Source organism: Octodon degus, unplaced genomic scaffold (assembly GCF_000260255.1).
Source record: "Octodon degus isolate 3935 unplaced genomic scaffold, OctDeg1.0 scaffold00030, whole genome shotgun sequence".
In the NCBI taxonomy this organism is placed as follows: domain Eukaryota; kingdom Metazoa; phylum Chordata; class Mammalia; order Rodentia; family Octodontidae; genus Octodon; species Octodon degus.
Window position 1 is genome coordinate 12,642,427 of NW_004524606.1, and position 17,006 is coordinate 12,659,432.

General features: G+C 37.4%; 1 protein-coding gene across 2 annotated transcripts in view; it reads right to left on the reverse strand.

The window, feature by feature from the left end:
* Window positions 1-17,006, reverse strand: part of Cntn3 (contactin 3) — a 264,165-nt gene that overhangs the window by 21,140 nt on the left and 226,019 nt on the right. For both annotated transcript variants that reach the window (XM_004629518.2, XM_023713332.1), the window contains 6 exons: window positions 10,580-10,697; window positions 9,323-9,481; window positions 9,075-9,224; window positions 7,834-7,904; window positions 5,626-5,860; window positions 3,333-3,448 (listed from right to left, as the gene is read on the reverse strand). In XM_004629518.2, the coding sequence (XP_004629575.1) occupies window positions 3,333-3,448; window positions 5,626-5,860; window positions 7,834-7,904; window positions 9,075-9,224; window positions 9,323-9,481; window positions 10,580-10,697 (849 nt within the window). The remainder of the gene's footprint in view (window positions 1-3,332; window positions 3,449-5,625; window positions 5,861-7,833; window positions 7,905-9,074; window positions 9,225-9,322; window positions 9,482-10,579; window positions 10,698-17,006) is intronic.

Consider the following 17,006-nt stretch of genomic DNA (forward strand, 5'->3'; position numbering starts at 1 on the left):
TAATTTCACAAGTTACAACTAAGTCAAAATTGTGATCCTGGCATAAGAGGCAATGTTCTTCGTGTTGGATGTACACTGCAGTTCCCCAAGTGAGTAGCGTCAAATATTTTCATTTATATCTTAAATATTCAACTAATGAGGAATTTAGTCACAGTCTTGCAGCTCCTTTCCCAAAACCTTTTCAAGGTAACAAGCTGAATTATCCATTTCCTTCACCTCTAACATTTCAAGGCCATTTCTAGTGAATGGAAATCACTGCTCAATGTGTGAAAGTTTTGCCTTCTCTGGTCTTGTCACCAACCTGGGCACTCTGCCTGCAGAAGATAGGGACCCAAGGAGACTTTTCAAAGCCCCCTAACCTTATTTCCTTCAATTTCACCCAAGATATTTCTTCTTGTTTTCCTGAGATGCATTTTTTTGTTCTCACCCTTCAGGTTACATGGGACAATTTCTTTATGACCTGAACCCTGGAAATAAAGCTAAAGTGAAGGCAGCTGCTCTTGTTAGCCTTTCATGGACTGCCTTGAAGAAAGGGAGCTGAGAGTTGAACGTTTGTATGAGAATATTTACGTGGGCAAAGCTGGTAAAAGAATATCTAAAAAAATTCTTCCCAGATATGGTGTGAATCAACTTGTATCTCAGCATAAGCCAGAAATTATGAGAAGCATATCACACATCTCGCCGTTCTCACACCTCCCAAAATCCTTCTGAGCTTAGGGTTATTACTTTGCTCATGCTGCAAGTGAGGAAAATGAGGCACACAGAAGTGATGTCACTTTTACACCACATGCAGGAAGTGGAGCAACGGGGACTTGGCATTCTAGCTGCGTTGTAGCCCTGCTCCTCGTTCCATCCCACTTGGCCGCACTCTCAGCGTCACTGCCTGTCCTAACCACAGGGGAGCTGCTGTGGCCTCCTCTTCATGGTTCACTGCTTATATCCCCTGGCACAGAATTAGCGGATTCTTCTAGTCAACTCTTCTTGGCTTGCTTAAGAGGCTGATTTCATTCTCCTACTGTGTTTGTATGTAGTAGACTTTTTTACTTTCCTTAAGTCTGGAAAACACTTTCTCATCAGGTCTTCCCGTGTTGTGACTGGTGTTTCTTCCACTCACGTGTGGGTAAAGATGTTTCCTTAGAGATGTCATACTACTCAATATGTACATTACCCAGGGGCCCCAGGTGCCTGCATTCTGTGGGTTCAGTGAGAGTTACTGCCTCACTTTTAATGCTAAATTCACGTAATTTTGGGCAAGGGGGTCCATGAGCTTTACTTTGAGCATTACGTTGTCAGTGTCTTTTCTCTACTTTATTCAAGTCAATGCTTGTTTGCATAAAAGAACAAACATATCTTCAAAGCTGTTCAAATATAAAGAAAATTTACAGGGGAGAAAGTGAAAGTAATACAGAAAAGAATTTAGTCTAGGCATGGGAGAACTGGGCAATTGTGAAGGAGTTGTTCTACCACGCTCTCTTTGAGGTTTCACTGCCTATCATTTCCTTTATTCTTTAGGTGATGGAAGAGCACATCTATTGCATGTCTTTCGTACAGATCAGCTTTCTACTGCTTTCCTATGGCTGTATCACAAGACGGGTGAACTATGCCATAAATCTGACTGCATCATGTTCCCTCACTGTAACCTCCATACTGCTTACTTAAACATCTCGAACAAGAATGTGACTGACTCAGCTCATGTTCCAGAGAAAACCTGCCTTTGATAAAGTGGCTGCTGTGGTACAAGTACTTATGGCTGTGTTGCCATACAGAGGGGCAGCAGCCGTGTAACACGGACATGTCCATGTAAGTGTGCTACTCAATCAGGATGTATACATATGAGGGATGCTTTTTAGGAAGATCACTGTGATCGAGGTGAAAACCCAACTACTATGAACGCTATAAAGTCATTGCTGGATAAATCTCAAAACTTTACTTTATCTTGTTTCTTCTTACCTTCACTATTCTCTACTAAGTAAGGGTCCATCCCAAATAATTATTCATAGGATTTAAAGCTGTCTTTGACCTGGTTATCTCACACCTTTCTTTAATCACCTGATCTAATGGAACTTTATTCTACAGATGGCCTCTGCTTCACTGATCCACTCAATCTACAAGGTTTTCTCTCCCTCTCTGCTTGCTTTCTTTCCCTTCTAAGTCTTTGTTAAACTTTGCCACTCCCATGAAGCCTATTAAGATGGCTCATATTTCTTACTCAACATTTTCCTGCCTGAATAACCTGCTCTGACCTTCAAAATATTTAGGGCTATGTTATCTTTTTTTTTCTGTTATGATAATTCACCTTATTTCACTAAACAAAAAGGCTGTTGCTAGAAAGAATGATGTTACAGGAGCTGAGTTTTGTAGAGTCTAGAAGAGCATCTAACAACACAACACGATCACCAAAAACTTAAGCCAAAGAGCTGGAGAGAAGTGATTTTCCATTGACATGATCAAATGCTGAACTTAATATTGGAATTTGTGTTTATCTTTATTTTAAGTCAATCCATCTGTAATAGTCAACCTTAACTGTCAACTTGACTGGATTAAGATGTATCCAAGAGTTTGAAAAAGCTGTGTGCCTGCATGTGTGTCTGGGTATTTCCAGAAGTGAGTGGCACATGGTGTAGCAAACTGAGGTAGGTACCTGTTCTGAGCAGGTGGAAGCACCATCTGGTATGGTAAGGGCTCAGTTAGAACAAAAGCGGGAGACAGCCAAATAGACCAGTCTATGCCTGGTCTGTCCACACCTCCCCCTGCCTCTGTCTCCCTCTGTCTCTGTTTCTGCTTCTGACTCTGAATTCTCCCCTCCTCTCTCTCTCTCTTTACAGACTGCCATCAGGTAAGCAGCCTTCCTCTGACACAATCTATTGCCATGATGTGTCTACTTTACCACAGCACAAAAAGCAATGGATCCAACTGACCACAGGCTGAAACCTCTGAAATCATGAGACAAAATAAACTTTTGCTTCCTTAAATTGACTTTCTCAGGTATTTTGTTTGAGCAATGGAAAGATGACTAACATACCGTGTAACAGATTTTACCCTCAGGAGAAGTGACTTTCTTTCATGTTAGTCGTCAGTTCCTTTGTTACTCAAACTAAAGTTCCATAAATCAATGGGCTAAGTTAAATTTGGTATCAAGCTATCATCACTGTTTCATAACCAATGCAACATCATCATTACTTCATTCATCAGATGAAACAATGTGCTGGTAGGAAAATTTCAACTAAATACAAAACACACCTAATATTGTTACTGGAAGGAATAATTTAAAATGAATGAACACAAGGAAATATGAAAATATTCAAAGGGAAATTGAATTTAAAAGAAATTACCTCATAGCCAAGTAAATGTCCATTGCTCAACTTCCATGGAATACTGTTCCATGCGACTTCAATTTCTGAAGAATTCAGGCTATGGGCAGATACCTGAGATGGGGCTACTGTAGGCTCTGTTTAGGAACATGAAAGTATAATCATAATTTTGACAGTTAAATTTAAAAATAAATATTTAAAAATATTTTAGCATATATGAAAGTTTTATACATGTCCCGTAAAAATATTTGACAACATACCCAGGTCTTAAAAAGTAAAACTCTTGTCTGTACCTTAGGAGGATTTAGCATCATGCCACAGGGTTCTCCTTGCTTCATGACCATAGCAGCCTGTGCTTTCCTCCTTCTCACCTTTTCCTTGGTATTCCTTTCTGTCCCTTTGTTCTCTGTACTCTGTCTTTGTTACCTTCCTCTTCATCTCTGGCCAGCAGCCTGAGAACTCCTATGTCTACAAATGCTATTCATTTCTTTGTTGCAAAATTAAACAAAATTCATTGTCTTGATAAAAAATGGAATGATTTCTCTAGCCTAGATCTACAAATGGGACACATTTAAAGTAGATGAATGGAAACACTTCAAAGAGATTAGACATACACATGTTATCTACTCTATGTACATTCTGTCTATAGTAAATACTCTTGAGGTTTAGGACAGCTACAGTGATTCTCCATTTTCAAGACTCATTTTTGAGTAGAATGCCTAATCCCTCAATATCCATTGCTGTGTTAAATGATGTCACTCCTTCACTATGGTTGCTTGATGCTGAGACTGAGTCTTGGTTTCCCAATGGGCCTATTCAATTTTCTCTCCTGAGAATCTGAACTTTAGTTTGAGGAGATGAGGAGTGGTCAGGGTCAATCAATTTGGTACTGATGTACCGAAGGAGCTTATCATTTCTTGAGCCCCAGGGCATATTGATTAAAGTTCTTCATGAGGTTGATTTTCTAACTCTTCACTTGTTTCCCAGAGGATGCCCCTAGCGAAGTTTCAATAAGTCCCTCCATTTTTTCTAAGGCAAGCTGAATTTATTTCTGATGATTGAACAGAAAGCCTTTTACTAACTCATCAGTGGGGGCAAAAATGCTGACAGCAAAAAGGAAGTGAGGGAGGCAAAAACAGGTAAAGGCTGTGACTATCCCTCCCTTTCCTTACGAGCATCAAGTGCTAATGATACTGGCCAGGCAGTGACCAGAACCTCCCTGAGCAATCACTTCACAGACCCCTAATCAATTTTGCAATTTCTACTAGATTTTCCAAATGAAATCTGACTTGTAATACTATATGAAGATGAGGTACTTACTTTTCCAAAGGCTTTTGCACTATTTGAACTCAATAGAAAATGAAAAACAAACAAACAAAAACGGTGGGAGCCCCAAGAGGAACTGAATCTATTATTTTAGGCTTTGCAATTTACTACAAGGAGAGACACTGTGGCATCAGTTTAGGCTGCCAAAGGCCAGAAGCCCTGGATTAAACTATTGGGCTGGCCATATATCAAACAGATTTTGACAAGTTTAGAAACCTCTTTCATTGAGCTTATATTGTCTCATTTATAAGAGCAGAATAGTAATAATGCATATAATTCATCCTTTATTTGGAAAATCAAAGTAGCCCATGCCTTGCAAATGGCAAGTTTTCAATACGTATTACATCCTGCCTTCTTTCTTAGGTAGAAGCATATGATACAACCAATATTCAGTCATTATAGATCAATAAAATGGCAATTTTGTACAATCCCTCTAGCTTTGTTGTTATTTTCAAAAGGACTTTTGAAAGAAACTGTAGATGTTTCAATATCTGGAGCAATTTAAAAGAAAGGCAGCATAATAGGATGGGTTCAGAGTGAATTGCACATGTATCTATGCCAGTTGGAATATATAATCTTTAAAGCTACATATTCTTGATCCTTGAGTGTTATACTTTTAGTCCTCAGAATACTGCTAATACCCTTTTCTTGGGCCTTAGGATCCACTATAAGCTTTGGGTTAATGTTGCACCACAGGATCACCTCGTTATTGTACCAAGACAAAAAGATCAGCTGTGGATGAAATTTTCTTCCCCACAAGCTGGAATTCAGGATGGATTCCTCATAGACTCAGTTTTAGCATACAGATGCATCTTCTTATGGTCCCGTAAGCCTTATACCTCAAGTTAATTATAGTTGATCTTTATGACTTGGTCTAAGAATATAACTATATTTTTGAAGAAAATTTATCTGAAGTAAAAAAATAAAACTTCTAAGTCATTTTTTGAACATAATTGTTTTAACAGGTTTAGACTGATATTTTGCATACCTTCTTCTGCAGAGAACACTGTCGTCACAGGGCTAAATGGTCCTTCACCTTTGTTATTATAAACACCTACTTTAACTTCATATGGTGAAAATGGCACGATACTTTCATTCCTAAAGACATATCTTGGGGTATCAGGAGATGTCACCACTGTCTGGATCCAGGTAGTAACCCCAAGAGGGCGAAAGGCAACAACATACCCAAAACCTTCACCATTCTGTAGTTCTTCAGGGACTGGCTACAAAGGAAGGACATACAAAATCACCCTCACAGAGAAGGCAAAGGAAATGTAAATGCAACTATCATTCTTAGCTTTTTGTAAGATCATCAAATAATCCACTCTTGATTAAGGAGTTGGATTAAGAAAGGAGAAAAACACTAATGGGAAAGTCAAGTCAGCTGCTTTTGAACACGTACTCATTTTTCAACATGCAAATGATTAACTCAAATTTTCTGTAATTATTCAGGTTTCCAATCATCATTTGTCCCAAGTATGAGCTTCTAGAAAAGTATTCTTTCAGTCAGACATTCTTGCAATCTTAAAGAAGATAAAGCTGAGCTGGTTCTTAATACTGACTTTATAGAAAGAAACTACATCTAGATATAATCATTAAGTACAAGAGAATTCAAACAATACAAAAAAAGAAGTATAACTTACTAAACAAAAGATGTATTTGGGTCATTCAAAAATTCTACTGACAAATCCATCATCAGATCATGCCTTTATGTTTTTTACCAAAAGCTTCAAATACAGATAATTCTAGTACTGCTATGTTGTGAATCTAAACACATCAGTTACACTCTACCTCATTATGATATAAGTCAAAGAATGAGATGATGACAAGGAGAGGGAAAGAGACTCATCCATCTGCTGCATTATGTGACACCAACTGCAGGAAATGCAGGGCTACAGGGAAAGCCAAAGGGCCTGGCAAGAGTCAACACCTAGGATTGGACTCTCGTCCCCATGTTACAGTGCCAAGTGACCTTGAGGAAACAGTTTATTACCTCTGTACCTTGGTGTTTACATTTATAAAATGTTGCAAACTAGGAAGAGAAAAATACATGCAAAATGATAGAAATAGGGGGTGGTACTGAGTGAGCACTCACAAACTGCAACTATCACTACCACCACCACCCTCATAGCCAGCATCATTAGCATGAGCATTACCATTACTACTATGGAGCATTATGAAAACTACCATCACAAATAGCACTAACACCAGTATCAAAATCAGCAGTATCAGTGCCGCATGAGCACCAGCATTACCACTAGCACTAGAACCTCTAGCATGAACACATATTCCAATAGCTGTATCACTACCAATAGCAGCAGCACATAAATGACTGTCAATATAGTGAGCAACACCAGCACAAGCAGCGTTAGAACCAGCACCAGTACCAGTATCATCAGGATCATTCATACTTGTCCTTTCTGCATGACTACTAGCACTTGAAAGAATACCACCATCACCTGCCAGTATCAACACCGCCACCACTTGAACCAGAGTACAAATGGAGTCAGAATCACTATGAGCATCAGCACCACCAACACCATCAGTATCACCATCAGCACAAGGATCACTAGAACCAGCACCAGTACCATTGCCTTCTGGTCCATTCCGTCAAAGTGGAACCATCACAATCAGCACAACCTTCATTAACAACAGAACCACTACTGTCATTATCACCAACTGCATCCCCAGCAACGCCACTGCTACCAGCACCATGAATGTCAGCAGCAGCAGCACCACCACTCACACTACAGTGCCACCAGCACTAGTATCAGCAGAGCCATCAGCCCTGCTGGCTCCATCATTCAGCACTGGCAGCCCTAGCACCACCAGAACTAGCATCTTCACTAGCACCAGCAACTTCCACACTGGCATCAGCACTGTGAGCCCCAGAATCTCTAGCACCAGCACCAGCACAGGTGGTACCAGAATCTTTACCACCAACTCTAGTAATGGTACCAGGACCACAAACACCCTCACAACCAGCACCCCTACACCCAGCATCAGCACCATTAACCTCATTTACCAGTATCACCATAAGCACCAGTACCAACACCATAGCATTACTACCAGCACTGCCAGAACTAGAACCCCCCAAGAGTGCCAACGCCAACAGGAACAAGCCAGCACCACACAGAAGGCGATGACTGTGAAAATAGTAACACCCTGATGAGGAAGGCGCTGCCCAAACACTTACATCCCAGGTTATCACTAGTTCAGACCGGCTTCCTCCTCCTCCGTTGACTTCAGAAGGAGGCACTTCTGGAACTGTGTTGGTCAGAGAGACAGAGATGACACTCTGTTTACATACAGTAACATTTATTCATTACTCCAAGTAAGCTACAAGTCTTAGAATGACATTGGCTTTAGGTAAGAATGACAAAGACTGAAATCTTCAAATTCTGTGAGAAGATACTCTTTATAAACTAATGCAGTCATCAGATTTGCTCAGTAATAGAACTCCATGTTTAGTAAACCCTATGAAAAAATTACAATGGAACATCTGTGAAGCTAGATATCTGTAATATTCACAGTTGTATTCAAAATACTAGTATTCAAAATAGTCTACAAGTAGTAAGCATGTAGGAGACATAGTCCAAATACATGTTATGTCAACTTATGTAAACAAAGGAAACTAAGGTGGACACAGTGCCCCTATTGCACAAAAGCTTTACTCTCCTGAGTAAAGCAGCATTACTAAAATATGGAAAACGTATTTCATAACTTATCATGCCCCAATCCCTAATGTGATATTCTAGTTATATTTTAAATACTCTTTTAGTTAATGTTAACTATTATTGCAGATTTTGAAAAAAAGTATTTAGGACCCCTCGACTATCAGTATGTGATTCAATCCATACTTTCTAACTTTGATTTTTAATATTAAGATATTTTTGAATCATAAACACAATTTTATGGCTTATACTAATAGATAACTCACATGATAATTTAAAAATGCTAATTTGTTCTTAACACTTGAAAAGCCAAAATGCACTATTCGTCAATTGCTAAAGCTCATTTTGCTGAGCTTAATAGGAGAACAAGCTTTCCTAGCAATGAAACTCCCAAACGTCATTATCTTACCAATTTGTCAGTGCTAGTTATATATGAATACAGCCCTTCCCCTGCTAACAGAGTAACTATGTCTGATAGTAATTATAACCTTAAGTGACAAAAACATATTCACTCAACATGCACTAAAGATCATTTATGACGGAGTGAACTCTTGGAAATGTCACACTACATCAGAATCATTTACATGTGTTTCTTATAACAAATGCCATATGGCAAATTCTGTCATTAGAAAGGTTAGATAATTGTGACAATGGATTATTGAGACAAATCTTCTGCTTAGCTTGATACTAGGGACAAAGGAAATTAAGACATGTGCTCAAAGAATTCTATTAATGCATTATTCAGAAAGCAAGCAACACTAACCTGCCTCTTCAGTTCTTACTTTTTCTGAGGGTAAACTGGGTTCTCCACCTCCAATCTTGTTACTGGCTACAACTCGAAATTCATATTCCACCCAGGGATTTAACTCGACCACAGTAGCCGTGTGTGTTTTCCCATCGATGACCTCAGGCACTACAAAGAAGCAGTTCAGAGAGTTGAGAGCCTGCACACACTGTCACTGATCTGAGATCCATCTCTATGAGCCTCTGGCATCTGCCTTTCCCTGTTACCTGTTGTGACTGTTTGCCAGCCCACGGAGAAAGGTGTTCTAGCCTGGATAGCATATGATGTAACTGGGCTGTGGTTGTCTATTCCTTCTTTCCAAGACAGTTGGGCAGTTGTATCTGTAATTTCATCAACTTTTACATTTTCTGGTGGTCCAGGTGAACCTAAAAAGGCGAAAATGAAAACAATATGTAACAATTCCATAAATGCCATCTTCTACTATAGTAAAGAGAGTGTCATATAATTTCTTTAATATCTCCAACTGATTACAATTTCAAAAGCACTTAGGAAAAAGGATCTTTTATCTGGCACTAATACTGTCACCTTTTCCCACTACTTTTCAACTGTTACATTTTTTTTTCATTGTTACATTTTAAATCTGGATGTAAGACAGCAATTCCAAAATCCTAAGACAACATGATTGCGAATGTCACCTAGTCTTTTGAGACCTCTATTCAGCAGGATGCCTATACCTTTCTAAATTCACTCCCTCTGCTACGGTGGGATGCCTTTTCCTAAATCCACTGGTGTGGATCTGTAGCTCAGATGGCTGTTGTCCAGAGTTTTATTGTCTGCTGTACTTTAGTCATTTTTCACACAAGTGACAAATCAGCACCATAGATAGCAGCTCTGGCAAGAAAATTGTCTTTATTTTCATTTTTATTATTTTTTTTGTATTCAAGACAGGGTGTACAAGGTGACAGGGTCTCACTGCACAGATCAGACTCATAGTGATACTCCTGTTTATAGCCTCCCAAGCGCTGGGATTACAGGTGAGCAACACCATGCCCAGTCTCATTCACTGTCTCAGTGAGCCCTGGGGGCTGGGCTGGCACGGTAAGCCAGTGAATTGAACTCTCGGCCTCTGCATCTGACTAAGTAGGTGCTTTAATCCACTGAGCTATTTGGCCAGCCCTAGGCAAATTATCTTTAGAATTCTGAATAATTTCAATTCTTTTGAAAACAGACAACACACAAAGTTCCCACACAAAATCCATTTACTGATTTAATGCCATGCTCAAAACAGAGCTTTTTGGTAGATAAGGAATGGCAGCTACAATGTAAATAATCTGAAGGCAGAGTTCAGCTTTTAATTTCTTTCAATTAACACCCATTCTTATTGCCATAATCTCTCCATGGGGGTTCAAATCAATATCATAATTTTCAGGCTCATTTGTTATCTCATTTTATTTCTTTGTCCATTAAGGCATGCTCAGTTAACATGTGAAGTTTAAAAAAGCATAAGAGATATTAACATTTACCTCTTACTATAAGTTCAGCAGCAGAAGAAACACTGTCTACCCCAGTTTGGACCATACAGACATACTTTCCACTGTGTTTCAGCTGAATGTTTCTGATCATTAAATCACCAGATGAACTCTGTTGGGCAAATAAGTAATAAAGTCATTATTTTAAAACTCAAAGAATCATAAAGGCTGTGGGCCAAAACAACATGGTGTTGAAATCCATATTTAGAGAGGAAACAAAAGTGGCACTAGACAGAAGATTACTATAACAGGAATTAGTATCATACAGGACTAAAACAAGTAAAAAGCCATACATGACTTGCCAACAAATATTTCTGTAGACAAATAGATGACTAGCTTTTCCTTGGGCACTTATGGTTTAAGAAATAATTGAGGGGAGCGATTATAGTCTCAAGGTCTATTTATTTTTACCAAAGTGACACTTCTTTTCATGGCCACTGCTCAGCTCCAGCTCAATTCCTCTGTCTGACTCCAACCTCCCTGCAATTATCTGCCTCAGAAGGAAGCATTTCGGTAGCTAGTGGGAGATAAACGCAGCACAACAAGAGGATTATGATGGTTGAGACAGTTTTCTGTGCTCACTAAAGCTTAGAAAGACTAATACCATTTAATTCCTGAGGTGTAAAATTTAGAAAGTCAGTAAAAGTCTTTTTCAATAAAAAATAAAACATTTTAAACCTTAAATATGCAATCCATAACGATCTTTGTTGGCATCCCCCAGCACCAATTAATAAAACAAATGCATTTTTAACAGCTCAATTTGAACTCGTGCTCATTTAAAGAGAATGGAAAATCGTGTTTATAAAATGGCTAACTGCAGGTCAGTTTCACACATTAGTGAAAATACAGATTGCAGTAAAATAACTTAGAAAGTCCCTCTGAAAATTGCCAGCAGACTGTGGCTGACTTGGTTCAGATGAATAAGTCATATTCATCTTTTTAATTAAAGACAGTTTTCATCTTGGGTTTTTGTAATATTGATTGAAAGATGAATTCTACTGTCTCTTTTAGGATAATTTTGTAAAATCTTCTACAGAGTAATTTCTTAAATATTGCTCCCCAGCCTTAGGATTCTTAATGACCTACATATTCTCTGTTGGTTGGATCATATGGCTTTAGATGGAATTTCTTGAGTACTGGGAAAAAGCAGATGTGAGGTGATTGATAGCTATAATTAAATGATAATCCAGAAACTGTTAAGTTTGCACATTTCACTTTCATGAAGTTGAACTTTTTTTCTTTGTTTCCCTCTGTCTTTTTCTCCTCTGGATTATTTAGAAATTTATTCCCAGGATAGAACCTTCAGGGTCTGCTGACCTTTACAAACTCTTCAGGTTTTATGAGTTTTACATACTCACAGGAGGGTGATTATCATTTCCATAGAAATCTCTTATTTTCAGTTAAGGACCATTAGTATTAAATATGGTCAAGGCATTTGTGTAAGGGTGTTATTCTTCACTAACTTTATTTGCTTATTTTAAAAGTTATGGGTAAAAGAATTCTAAGAGGAATTTCTTTACATCCTTATAAATCTAGATATAACTTTTAGGCACACAAGCTAATCTTATCTCTTGCAGGATTGTGAGTTCAGTATTGAGACCGTGATTTCTGTTGACTTTTTATACTGATCAGTAATGAAGCAGAAACAACTTAGCTAGAACATTAAAACAAAAAGCCTTCCTAAAGAAATGTAGCCAGGCTCACTGTCAGAGGAAATACAATTTTAATTATCTTTTTGATGTAAAGAGTAGGAAACAGGGCAATTAACTAAGACATGTTACATAAGGGCACCCACTGTTTTCTTATTCTTTTCAGCATTCATGCAGAGTTGAGAGGATGACGACAGAAAAGAAACATAAAATTTAATCAACATTGAGGGAGCCTCTTACCAATGTTTGCCTATTTTGATCCACTATATTTGTATTGTTTCTTTTCTGAGGCCAACCTCATTACATTCTTTCTGCCATCTTTTAATAGGTAAAATCAAGCAAAGTACACCGTACACTTGTTACTGTGTAATTCACAGACTGAGTCTTGTCTGCTATGTGGTTTTTGTTCTCTAGGATGTAAACTCAAGCTAAAGTAACATGGTCTAAACACGTAAAATAAGCTGAATCTGAAAAAATTCCATATATAAATCAGATAAAAAGTGAACATGATGAAAACATTGTAAGTTAGGTGTAGGTTGTGATTACCTTTGAACAAATAAATAGATATCACCGCAAGTAAGTAGCATGGGTAACTCTAGGAGGAGGGTCAAGCCTTGTTTTTTAATTTCAGTGCTGATTGCATTAGTGTTTGTTTTGTGAAAATTTACTGAGCTATTTCTGAGGAATTCATTTATTTTAGTACAATGTAATGGCTATCAACAGATAGCTATGATATGTATAGGTATACTTCTAATTACTCAACTCTAAACAGAACAATAGGCCAAAAGAGGCAAGAGACATGACTACGATGGTTATTTTTAATTTTAATTTATTTTATTAGTACATTATTTTTGTACATATAACATTCCTCAGTGAGCTAACATAATCTTAACCCTTTTCTCTTCCCCTCCCTCCATCTCTTGTCTCCCTTACCCTTTGCAAAGGATCTCTCTATTTCCTATAATTTATCTTTTATTGTGCTCGTTATTTATATAAATGCAATTCTTCACTCCAATTTCTTTTACATGAAAACTTTATTAAACAATTACAGTGCTATAGTTCCAAGAGATAAAATCTTGAGAGCAGAAAAACAGTCCTTGTATTTATTAAGATGACAGATGAAAGATAGGCATTAATTAAATCACTACACAAATCAAAGTAAAATTACAGGGTAATGAAGGTTTAAAGTACATAGAAGAATCTGTGATTTTCTGGGGTTTCAGTCAGCTGAAAATCAAGTTAAGAAGATTTTTTGGGAAAAGAGAGGAGAAAATGGAATGTAGAAACACTTGTACATATGCAATAACCGACGGGAGGTACAACGACGGTCTATTTGAAGAGCTCAGAGAGAAAAAGAGGAGCTGAAGGGAGATGGGGTGGCAGAGACATTAGAGGTGGAGTTAATTGACAAGCTGTTACTGGTTCTGAAAAAGCTCCATTAAATTATATTCATGTCATAATGATGTTCAATGTTTATTCTTTTCTTAAATTTTTATAATTTCCAAGTTGAGATAGAACTGCTTTCTTTACTTTTTTTTCTTTTGTTTCCAGTACTGGAAATTGAATGTAGAGTATGCACACTGAGCTACATCCCCAGTAGCTTTTTATTTATTTATTTTTTGCTTTGATATAAGTTTTTTCCTGAACAGCTGTACTGCTTGGGGTGGGCTCAAACTTGATATTCTCTCTCTCTCTCTCTCTCTCTCTCTCTCTCTCTCTCTCTCTCTCTCTCTCTCTCATCTAGTGTAACGTTAAAACCTCTTAATTAATTGTTCCATGTAATTACATTGAATTCTCCTATGAAAAATAATCCTATTTCCATACTATGGTACAGAGATAAATAGTAGATATATCTATAAGTCAACCAATCTCTTGAATAAGTATTAGAGAAAATTTTAGTGAGTATTAAGTTAAATAGCAGAGGATCTGATTAACTTATGTTCCATATATTCTTAGGTGATGACACTAATGGAATTTTCAATGTAATTAAAAAACCACTCTGCACAAAAATAATAAATAAATGAATAAATAAGTAACATGATACAATAACCCATGCCAGAAGAAATAAAAAATAAGTAGACAGATCATTACTAATTACAGGTAGACTGAAAACACATCCTGCTATCTACCATATGTTAAAAATCTAAGTATAAAATGGGGAAATTTTATTTTATCAATTTTATAAAATAGGGATTGTCTTCGACATAGCCAATGTAGCATGAACTTTGAGATAACAGATTATCACCAAAACTAATTCTTTAGTAAGCACTCTGCATATAAATAAATGCTTGCTGCTAGAATGCCCAGAAGCATAATTTTCTAGTTTAGGGAGGAAAGCACTTTGACGGCTATTTGGAAGGCAAGGTGGAGGCAGAGGTCCGCCTCCTTTTGATCACTCTGTACAATAGCCTGTTAGTGCACAGCCTCCCATAGTAAACATCATCCCTGCCCTGGCTTCCCCGCCAAATCCTGGCACTGCATGTAAATAAGATCCAGGTGCTTTACAAACAATCAGACCTTCCAGTCCTTCTGGAACCTGGCTGATCCTTTCCTTTTTGAAGGTCCCTGAACGAATTGGAGAGAAAGGACTCACTTTTGTGTTTATGAGCAAACAAATTAAACCTTGCCACCATCAACCCCCAGTGGCTGAATCAGGGTCACCTTCGTTACAATTATCCTCTGCTTACACCAAAGAGAGAAAGAATCATGGACACTGAACGAGGTAAACAGGCCTTAACATGACTAGTTTTAATTTTTTTCCACTGATAAAACATTTTTTGGTCACTGGTTGTCCAGACAGGTGATATTTCGGCAGGTAAGACGTAATCTTTTAAAAAGACCATCTGCATTAATCTCTTTGGTACCAATAAACTGGAATAATTTTTCCATTACAGAATTTAGAGTCCCAGCATGGCCCTTGCAAAGTGTTTCCAGTGAATGACACATTAAAGATCAAACAAACTAGGTTGAAGGCATTTCATGAATATTTTAGGTTGTGTCAAATGCCTGACTTGCCTCATAGGTGTTAAATTTTACATTTCAACAAGTTAATCTTAAAAACTTGGGATTTTTTCCCTCTTCTATGCAGTTTGATGTGTTGATAGGGTAGCTCACTGAAAATTGGTTATCTTAGGAGAAGTACTTGTTCTTCCAGAGATGTTAATGTGGGGCTTTCTATACTGTAATCTTTACAGAGACACTTTTACACATCTCTACCCTGCATCATCGTCCCACATGCTCTATTATTCACTGATTTTTTTCTTAAACTTCATTAAATTTAAATAAATATAGAAGCCAACATGATAAATTATGAATTTTTTCACCACAAATAATAATTAACTGCTGAAATGAATACAGTGAGGAAAAATAATATGAGTGGACACTGTTCCAGATAATGTGAAAGCACATTAGTTGAATAAAATCGAAATATTTGAGCCTGGGACCTTCAGTCTGTTAATTAAAGTGAGATTCCCAAGTATTAGACAAATCTTATGTACACTTATTCTCCTTGGATTAGCTTAAATGATTGAAATAAAACTGAGAGAGTAGAGCTATCTTCTTCTGGGCTACACTAAGTGCTGCCTATTCATTATTTGCTTCTCGTTGTGAAGACCACTTTGTCAAATCCATTAGTTCGCAGTACTAATGTACTACAAATTAAAAATCATTTAAAAAAAAAACACCAGAAATGCCTAGGCCACATCGGAGGATCATCAAATCAGAAGTAACCATAAGGAGCAGAACTTGGTCATCCTAACACATAGTTAGGGTCACAAAAATCCTTAAAACCCTTGGGATTTCTAAATTCTAACTTTCACTCTTTTTGGAAATAAAATGATTCATATAACTGCTCAGATCCCCTCCAATTTTAAACTTATTTAATTAACAAATGAATAAAATAACAATTATATTATGCTACATGCTTCTAGGCTGTGAGTAGAAGTAGCACTCCTGGGCATACTATCATCTTGGCAGGGTGGCAAGACAAATATTTGTGAAACACTTAGTCTCATCTCCATAATATTCCCTAGGTATACTCATCATATGTTTAAAAACAATAATCACTGAAATAATTCAACATGGTGATACATTTGTATTTAAAAACTTGTTCATTAACCTGTATCATTCTAGAATTACTCTTGATTGATGTGGAAATTTTTACATAGAATGAAAATATCTCAAATGAGAAGAGCTTATCTTGTGTAACAATAACACATAAACTGAATCTCATTTTTTTTGTCTTTGCCCTTCTATCACAGGTTTGAATAATACTGAGAGTACATTTGTACCTGATGATGATCAATATTTGAGAATTAACAATCCACTGACACAAAAAAACAAAGAGCTATTGTTTCAAGAAAACCTGATCGAGTTTAACCAAGTATCTTACGTCTAATACTAGCACGAATTACTATTTCTATGTAATAAGTTAACCTCCAAACTAAGTGGCTTTACAAAAGATCTTTTATTCTGCTCAATAAAAAGCAGGGCTAAGTGAACACAGCTCATCCTTACTGCACACATTAGTAGGTAGAATGCCTTGTTGGGGACTGGGAAGCCTAGTAAAGCAATATGGCTGTTGGTTAGGAGTTCAGCAGTATGTGTGGATGTGGGAACTTGGTCCTTCTCAAGGTAAACCTGTGCACTGCTGGTTTCAGCTTCCTCAGACTATAGTGGTTAAGAGTCAGGGTCAGCATGCCAGTGGACCAACCAAGGCAAAAGTACGTGTATTTTTATAAGTTTCTGTTTGAAATCAGATGGAGTCAACCTTA